This window comes from Octodon degus, unplaced genomic scaffold (genome assembly GCF_000260255.1).
Source record: "Octodon degus isolate 3935 unplaced genomic scaffold, OctDeg1.0 scaffold00112, whole genome shotgun sequence".
Lineage (NCBI taxonomy): Eukaryota > Metazoa > Chordata > Mammalia > Rodentia > Octodontidae > Octodon > Octodon degus.
The window spans coordinates 6,491,367-6,500,785 of NW_004524688.1; the positions used below are offsets into that span (position 1 = coordinate 6,491,367).

The window sequence follows — 9,419 nt, forward strand, 5'->3', positions numbered from 1 at the left end:
AACTAGGGGTCTGTGAGGGCTGGGCCTGCTGGGAGTTGGGAGCTTCCTCAAGAACAGACTCAGGCTTGAGGTGAGCTCCCTTTGAGTCCCAGGCTGAGATGTGTCTAGGAAAGAGCACCACCTAGGCTACAGCTGTCTACTGAGCAAGGCTAGGTCATACAGCGAAGGGCTAGCCACTGGACAGCCACCAACTCTTTGAAACCCAAGTGTGATGCCTGATGTCAGCTTCCTTTGCCACAGCCATTCAGAGGGGGTAGCGGTTTAGGGGCTGGCCCCACTTGCTTGGACACAGGTGGGGGTGGGGTGGGGTGGGGGTGTGCAGCAAGAACAGCAAGTCACTTCTCTAATGCTTGGGCACATGACTGAGGCCTCCCTGGCAAAAGATGGCTGGACAATGATGCAGCATCAGGGCTGTAAAGCCCAAGAGCTTCCCCCACCCCATCCCAGTGTCATAGTATCACATCCTCCTCTCTTCATACCTAAGGGGGTAAAGGGGTGAGGGAATGGGCCCTAGCTTATGTGGCCAAACTCAGGACTACTTCGGAAGCCAGTTCCTGAAAGGGGCAGCAGCTGCTGGCTGACGGCTGAAAGCTGTTCAGCCCCAAGCTGCTGGGAGTGCCTCAGGCTGTGGGGTGGGGGCTGGGGTGGGGATGTTAAAAGATTAATAAGAACAAGCTTCAAAGGCTGGGCCTAGGAACGCTGAAACCTCAGCTCCAGCCCACAGTGAGGGACACAAACAAGGGCGGTGAATGCTTTGAAACCCAATTGTGAAGCCTGCATCAAAGCTCCTAAGCAGGGCCCTGGGGGGAAGCTGCCCTAGTGCCTCTGGAGAGGCACTGGAAGCCCAGGGGCTAGGAGGGGGCACAGTGTAAGTCTCAGCCATTGCAGGCCCACCCTCTGAACCCCCAATGTGTGTCCCTACTTTACAGAATCTGGCCAGAGTTCACAGGGGGCTATGGCCCCACTCTGCTCAGCTCTTCAGGGAAGCCCAGCTGGCCCTGCCCTGGGCTCCATCTGCTCCTCATCCACTGCTGGCCACAGGGTCTCCCTCAGAAGCTGCTTAGGAGAAGGCTTACAGCAGGGCTGGCATTCACTACAATCCCCTCCCACAGGACCCCTTGCCTGGCACTGCCTGGAAGGAAGCAGAGGGGTTAAGAAGGGGCTCTGTCCCCACTGCTAGGCAGGGGTATTTGGCCAGTCACTCAGCCTATTCTACAGGTCTATACTTACCTTCCAAGGGACAGTTCACACTGCTGTAATAAGGGGCTGGGGGTGATGTGGGCAGCTGACTGGGTGGTGTCCACGCTGGCCAGTTTCAAGAGGCAGAGCTCCAGATAGGCCCCCAAATGAGCCTCCCTAAGTCCCACGACACCTTCCTCCCCTACCTATGGAAAGCCCTGAAGCATCCACCCCAACCAGGACCCATGATTCACACCCTGACAGTCACACAGCTACACAGAAGAGAGACTGACACCTAGGGGAACGGGCTGCCTCTCTCACTCTGAGCATAACTGGGTTTGGCCAGGGTCAGACCTGCTCAGGGTAGGGGCTGGGCCAGGTGGAGGGCCCTTCCTCTAACAAGGTAAAACAACACCCGATTCCAAGGGCAGGGACATGGAAACCCCCAAAGAGGGGCTCATTTGTCCCTTGCGGCCTGAGGGCTTGTGCTAGAGCTTGTTCTCACTGCATTCAGGCTGTGGGACATGACAGAATGCTAGCATTGTCCAGATCTGCCAGCAAGCTGGGGGCCCACTTCTGGCCCTCACCTTGGTGAAGGAGTACTCAGAAGAGCCAGCCGAGGGGCACAGGACCTGAGGCCTTGGGGAAGGACATTTCCTCAGAGTGGAGCCCCACAGGCCTGTCCTGAACCCACCTCTCCTCAGGGCCCACCTGAAGCTCTGCCCACTGGCATGGGTCTCCGGTGTCTCCATCAAATGAGGAGCAGAAGACAACCCTGGCCAAGAGAAGAGGGTTCCATACCACTCATCTGAAGCTCAGTGGACCACTTCTCAAGCACTGACTAGGCCTCCAGACTGTGGCCCAGTCCCACCTGCTACCCCAAGCTCAGAGAAGGGTGGATACAGACAAAACTCCACACCACCTGTCTTGGCCTCAGGGACAGAAATGGGTGATAACTCACTCCCAGTCCCCAGAACACATACTGAGTGAAGGCAAGAGAGGTGAGCCCTCTCCCATGCTGCAGGCGCTATCACCCTGGGCCTCAACCCTCTTCCAGATGGCCAACTTCTTACCAGGATGGAAGGGTCCCTGTGTGAGGTTTGAACAGGGTCCTAGAGCATCTGTTCCCATGTTCAATCTTGGTCCTGTCCTCACTTCTGACTACCCCACCCCCCCACTGGCCCTCCCAGAAAACTACTGCTCTTTGTCCAGTGTGGACCCACATCCCCCACACTGTCACTCGCCAAAGCAGGCTGGCCCCGGACACCCCTGGGTCACAGGCAGCCAGAGCATAGCCTCAACAGACATAAAAGCTCAGCTTGCCAGCCCACTGCCGCTGGGGGTGGGGGCATGCTTCCTTCCATCCGCCTTGCCAGCTCAGATGGCAGCAGGCTCCAGGCCGAGCTGACAGATGAAAGGAGACGGCTGCTGGAGGCAGGGGCAGAGTGTCACCAGAAATCAGGGCTGGCTGGACAAGGCACCCCAGGGCTCTACAGGGCCTCCCAGCTGGGGGAAGGGGGCTGGCCCTCCATCCCAAATGGTCTTCCAAACTCAATGTTTATCAACAGGCTGGCCAGCAGGGCAGGGAAAAGTGAAGATGGAGCAGAGCCCTGGCGCCAGGCAGTGAGGGTGAGGGTGAGGGTGGGGGTGGGGGTGGGGGAGGGGGTGGTGTGTGTGTGTGTGTGTGTGTGTGTGTGTGTGTGTGTGACAGGGAGACAGAGGAGACAGGAGAGAGGAGAGGGGGGAGAGACAGAGACAGAGACAGAGACAGAGACAGAGACAGACAGACAGACAGACAGACACACACACACACACACCACACACAGAGACCAACTGACCGACCGACCGGCCGGCCTCACTCCCACCCCATCCCTATCCTCACTCTTCCCTGGTGAGCTTCCAGCAGATCCTCTGCTGCCTGCCTGCTCCAGGCCCCATCTCACTCCAACAGTGGTGGCTCCAAGCTGCCAGCAGAGACTGTTACCCCCGAACCAGACCTCGGCAGAGGCCTTCCTTTGGCCGCCTCTGTTGTTAATTAAAATATCTGAAGCCACTTTGAAGAGGAAACCATTAGGCCTGAGGGGTGGGGAGGTCTCAGCTGCTTTCCTTGGGGGGGAGGGGGGGAGGACAGGACATTCATCCCTCCCAGCTCTGGGAAGTGGCTCCCCGGACATAAGATCAGAACTCTCAGGACCTCTAGTGCCCATAAGGGCATGAGAGAATGGGGCCAGCAGAGGCATTTCCAGCAGAGGCCAGGGTGTCCAGGGGAGAGGCTGGGCCTAGGAGATGGGTAAAGGAAGCAGCAACCATGAGCCCAGGGCCAGCCCTCCCAGACAGCCTTGTCCAGTAAGGGTACCAACACTCTTGGGGTCTCATCAGCCCTGTGCCAGGTCTGCCTGGGCCCCTTAAGTCCTCACCTAAAAGCTGGGCAAGGGGCTGGTGTTACTAAGCAGCCTAGGGCCAGGACTCTCGGCAGTCCCAGCTCAGGACTGAGGCCAGCTAGCAGGGCAAGCCCATCCCTGCCCGGGGCCAGGCAGGAAGCGGAGGAGGCTGGAAAGCCCTGTCAGAAACAACTTCAGAGGCTGCTGTTCCCTCTGAATTCACCCGCTCTCAAAGGCTTTATTACCCCACTGGCAATGCCTGCTAGGGTGGGTGCTCCTTCCCAACCACAGGCCTCGCCCTCCATGGCGCCCTGCCCTCCCAGTGTGCCCCCACCCCAGTGGCACCCCCAGTGAGGCCCTGGGTACCTGGAAGAGGGTCAGCGTTGGGTCGTCCAGGACTGTTTTGGGAGGAGTGATGACTGAAGGAGTTGGAGGGAGAAAGTGTATCTGTGTTAGGACGTGAGCTGCCCTCCATGCCCCCAGAGAAGATGGGTCTCAGGGAGGGCATCTCTGAGGAACTCCTCAGGTCTTAGCCTTTGGCCCCTCTCACCAGCTTGAGCTTCATGATGAAAGAGGTAGGGCTGGAGAATAGGGCTCAGAAATGGGAGGGGACAAGAGACTGCATCTCATCTCTGGTTCCTGCCCTGCCCTCCGGTCCAGTTACACACTGATCAGGACCTAGGTTGGACAGCTGGAGCAAACAATATCTTTCTATAGAAAGACTACTGGGAAGGAAGCAGTCCTGAGTCTCCCCTCAAAGGCTGGACCAGAGACAGGGGAGACTGGGATGGAACTAAAGCAGTCTCAAGAAGGACTCACACAAGTAGAAGGACAGCTCAGAATTCCCCAGGTGGCTCCGCACAAAGTCTCTCAAGTCCCCCACTGCAGAGAAGAGATACACAAAGGATTTTGCAGAAGAGGCCCAGGCCACTTGATTCCAGGCCTGCCTTCCCATCCTCACCAGCCAAGGTCCCATTGGCCTGGGCACCACAAAAGCAGCCTGAGACATTGGCCTAAAACTTAGCTCTTAGTCTCTTGGCAGAAGCTAAAATCCCAAAGGTAGGAATGTAACTGTCTCTTCCATAGCCCCCCGATGCTAAACAGGCTTCCATCTGAACCTCCACCCAGAAGCCTAGCCCCTACTAGCCTGGTGTGCCTATCTTGGCCCAGAGTCCCCCAAGTCTCTCACCTGCCCACCATCCCAACCTGAACTCTGTGGGGGAAAGAGGCCCTGCACAGGCCTGGGACTGGCTCACACAGCTGTCTCTGGACAGGTCCCAGAGTTTCACCCTACACTGAAGACTTTGCTACATCTTTCCTCTGGGTGCTCCCTACCCACTTGTGACCAGAAGAGGCAGATGAACAGAGCATCAAGGACCACAGCTCTGGGGGTTGGAATGGAGGCCCTGTAGTAAAAGCCATATCCATGCCTGGCTTCATCTAACATAGCAAGGTCAGGGCCCTCTGAATATCCTTTGAAGAAGAGAACAGCCTACAACTGCCTGGTCTCCCTAGAGCCTAAAGGGCAAATGGCCAGGCTGTGGTTTGAAAGGAGGGAATCCAGAAGAACCCAGTAGGCCCTCTACCCCCACTCTACCCCAGGGTTGCTCACCTGTCTCACCAGGGCGGAAAAAGCCCTGTAGCATGTATCGGTCAGGAAACAGGATCCTCAGAGCCACCTAGGTTGGGACAAGCAAAGTCAGCAGGCACTTCCTAAGCTAACACTGGCACAGGGAGGGGCCTTACCACTCAGCCCTTCTTGCGGCCCAGCCAAACCCCCACATCTCTTCAGAGTTGGGTTGGGAACAAGACAGTCCAACACTCAAGTGTGTACACATAAAGCATACTGACATCTGCCTCTAAATCCGCTGAGACTCACTGTAGGAATGGGGAATAGCTCAGTGATAGAATACTTGTCTAGCACAGAGGAGACCTTAGACTCAAGCCCCAGTAACAGAAAAATTTTTTCTCATCACAAAATGTTAAGGGGATTAGCTGGTTAATGAAGGAATCTGGCTGCACAGGACTCTTCACCCACAATGGGAAGAAAACTGTGAGTGGCCAGTGGCACCAGCTGCTCAGCCCAGGTCACATGCTGTGGTTATGTTCCCACATGGGAGCCACACAAGTGCCCCCACCCAGACAGCCTCCCCTATACCTTTGGGTAGCGTTGAAGCTTCTCCTTTGTCTGAGCCTCCCTGAAGGCCTGGGTCACTAGGGGTGCTTCCTCCAGGCGCTTCCTGTGGTAGGAGGAAGAAAAGGGTCTGATCTCCAGCATTTGCACAGGAAGAGACTAGGAGGTACTGCTGAGGCCATAGGTCTTTCCCACCACACTGGCAGGGGCACTCACCGCTCACTCCTGAGCTGGGCTAGGCGTCTCCGCACATCATCCACAGTCACCTCAAAGAACTCATCTGGCAGCTCTGCTGGCCAGGCCTCCATCAGCTCCTCCAGGTCAGGGTGGCATACCACAGGCTCTCGGTCCACAGGCTGGAGGAAGAAGGCCTCAGTTGACTTGGGTTTCCTGGGAGTTTCTGTCTTGGCATACAGACTGATCCAACCCAATGCCTCCCCAGGCTACCAGCCTACATAAGGTGAGGATAGGACCTCTCAGCCGACCCTGTCCAGAGCTAGAACTCCCCATGAGCTGTTCAGCAGCTGATATAGATACCCTTGCTCACCAGCAGGAGCAAGACCCTAAAGTCTGCCTCAGGCCAGGATGTGCACCAGCATTCATCAGGGGAACTTGGGGAGTAGGGGAAAGCCAATTTGGGTAGCTCCTCTGCATATTCTCTGCCTAAAATGGGGAGCCCCAAAATCAAAGAACCAACTTAGGGAACAGCATTTCCATTCCAGGCCACGTCAGGGGCTCCATGGAGGGCAAGGGCAGTAACAGCGACCAAATTAGAATGTTGGCAAAAACCCCAAGCCTTGTGCCCCCACTGCCCTCTCAGCCACAGCCCATGGCCACGTTGACTCCATCTCTCCCTCCCCTAGGGAGCAAGCTGGCTCTCCTTCTGTCTGCCCACCCAGGGGACAGAGGAAGGGATAGCACCACTAATTGGCATCAATGACAGTGAAAATTACAAGGCAGGCCTGCTATGTGTACCGTGTCCGGAGGGTGGGACAGCACCTCGGTGCTGAGGCTGCTCAGTAGAGCCAGTCTGACTGAGGTGCCCAGCTGGGTCCTGTCCTTCTGTTCACAGACAGTAGAAGGTAGGAGTGGACATGTAGCCCAGAACCCCAAGGTTCAGTTCCCTCTCTGCCCCTCAGGACTCCCCTTAGTCATTCCACCTCCCACATTCAGTCTGGGAATCCCATATCCACAATTCTGGCCAAAGGCATGACAGTTTTGGGTACTTCTGGGGCCACTCCAGCTACTGTCCCTGAAAGCCTAGCACATGGTCATGTCTAATGAGAGAGCCCTCTGACTTTAAGCACAGTCCTGGCAGAATGGCTAAGAAAGGCCAGTGGAGGCCCATGCAAGAGCCCACAGGTGTCCATGCAAGAGCCCACAGGTGTCTAACCAAGGCCCCTGAGGGTTGACCTTTCAAAGCCACAACCACACAGCAGCCACCACTGCGCTAGTCTATAGCGAGGCCCTTCAATAACAAGCAGCTTGGTGCCAAGCTGCCCCATGCCACAGGGCCTGCATTCCTGCCTGGGTTGCCAGGGGAGGGCAGGCAGGCCATGGACGCACCCTAAACCAGGAGCTGCCATATCCACAGGAGGCCAGCCCAGGCTAGGAGTGGGGGTGGGGTGAAGGGTGGGCTGGGATCCTGATGTAGGCACAGCCTTGGAGCACCGGCCCTGAAAACTCTGAGTGAGGCTATGTGTGGTGGCACAGGCCTGTAATCCCAGCACTTGGAAAGCTGAAGCAGGAATACTGCTGTGAGTTGAAGGCCAGCCCAGATTATATATTGAGTTCAAGACCAGCCTGAACTATATAGTAAGATCCTGTCTCAAAAACCAAACTGTGAGCAAAAAAGCAAGCTTTCTGATGGCCAGTACCAGACCCTCCCTTGGAGGAGCCAGCCCTAAAGACATAAGTGTCCATACTAAGTACTAGTGGGCAGGTGGCATGCAGTGGACAGCATCATGCTGAGCCTGACCACTATGACAGGGAGACCTACCCCAGGACACAGCCATAGGGCAGAAAAGAGCCTACAAAGCCAGTCTCCAAGAGCATGAGATCACTTGGCTCTCCTACAACTTTCTAGGCAGAGTCTGGGGCCACTGAGGAAGATAGCAAGTCACTGACACATTCACACCGTAGGCAGTGGCAATGATCAAAGCTCACAGCCCATACTCCAAGCCATTTCTGAGATTGGGGGACACAGGCACTGGCAGCCACCTGCTAAATGCTCAGGGTCACTGAATTTCTGTTGAAAAATAAAGCTGCCATTGAAACTGTCCTACCAATTTGGTTTGAAACTGTCTCATTGCTATTTGTTTCTCAATAAAATTATGGAAAAAAAATTTTAAAAAGAAAAAAAGAAAACTAAAGCTGCCAAATCCTATTTTGAAACCACCCTGGACCCCTCCTTTCCCTCCTGACAGCTCTGCTCTGCTTGAGAAGACTGTTTATCAAATAGCACCAAGGTTCCACCCAAGGCCCAGGGCAACGGGACAGATGGTTTCCCTGTCCTTCAAGGGTCCAAGTCAGGACCCAGCTGGAGCAGTTCTGCTGAGCTTGAGGGCAGCAGAAGAATCAGTCTGGAACACTGCAGAAAAGCCAACCCTCTCCCAAAAACTGACAAGGATGATGTATGTGACAAGGATGATGGAAAGTGTTACTACCAAGCAATGTCAGGAGAAGCCAGGGAACCCACAGGAGTGGAGAAGCACCACTGGCCCTGGAGACTTCCCAGGATAGTTTCCAGACCAGGGAGGGGCTAAAACAGGGTACTGTCCCAAGCCACGCCCTGACCATATCTACTTGAGAGACCATCCAGCACCTGGCTCTCACTTGTTCTTCTGGCCTCAACTGCTGCTGTCTTAGTCACTCTTCTTGTTGCTGAGACAAAATATCTCACATCCAGTTAAAAGAGGAAAGGTTTATTGTAGCTCACAGTTTGTACACGTTTCAGTTCATAGTTGGCTGGCTCCAAGGCAGGGTGGCATGGCAGAGGGGCATTGCAGAGAAGGCAGCAAAGCAATGAAGTAGCAAAGCAGCAATCAACAAGAGTCCTCTTTCTATCCCTTATATTACTTAAGGCAAGTAGCATACATACCCAGGGTTGAATATCCTTAATCCTAGCATTGCATGGTAAGTCAATCCCAGCATCACATCCTTAGTCCTAGAATCACACACCCTAGATCTAGCCACTTCTGAAAAACTTCACCTATGACCACAGGAGGCTTTGGGAGGACATCGAGATACAAGCCATACAACTGTCTGTGTGTGTTCATGGCTCTTGTCTTAGGTAGACTTACAGAGAGCGTTTTGTGTGGAAGACAGAGGCCTAGGAATGAGACATTATCAGAAAAAGCAGCAGCACACAGTGAGTTATGAGGGACAGCCAGGCCTGCTGCCAGGAAGAGGCCCAGGATAGCCTGACTTCTAGAGACCATAACCCTGCCCAAGGGAAAGAAGAGTTGATCTGTGTCCCTCCACCAAGGAGATAGCCTACTGCCCAATACAGCCCTGTCTGCCTGTGGCGGGGGGCAGGCTTTATCTCCATTTGCCTCAATGCTCCAGAATTTTACATGTTATTTTTATTTTAAAGAAAAAAAATAAAAACAATGGTACAAAATCTCAAAACAAGATTTTAGGAGAGTAACAATGGTTAGTACACTGTGTACTGTTAATACCAAAGTAGTTTCTCATATTACAAGATACAGGCAAGAAATAATAAA

At 54.6% G+C, this 9,419-nt stretch overlaps 1 protein-coding gene across 3 annotated transcripts in view; it reads right to left on the bottom strand.

Moving 5' to 3' along the window:
• The window catches only part of Aspscr1 (ASPSCR1, UBX domain containing tether for SLC2A4), a 42,778-nt gene that overhangs the window by 1,287 nt on the left and 32,072 nt on the right, over positions 1-9,419 (bottom strand). For 2 of the 3 annotated variants that reach the window (XM_004639555.2, XM_023699314.1), the window contains exons 8-12: positions 5,911-6,050; positions 5,719-5,800; positions 5,173-5,239; positions 4,380-4,442; positions 3,927-3,979 (exon numbers count right to left, since the gene is read on the bottom strand). In XM_004639555.2, coding sequence (XP_004639612.1) covers positions 3,927-3,979; positions 4,380-4,442; positions 5,173-5,239; positions 5,719-5,800; positions 5,911-6,050 — 405 coding nt within the window. The remainder of the gene's footprint in view (positions 1-3,926; positions 3,980-4,379; positions 4,443-5,172; positions 5,240-5,718; positions 5,801-5,910; positions 6,051-9,419) is intronic. The other variant, XM_023699313.1, reaches the window with a different exon arrangement.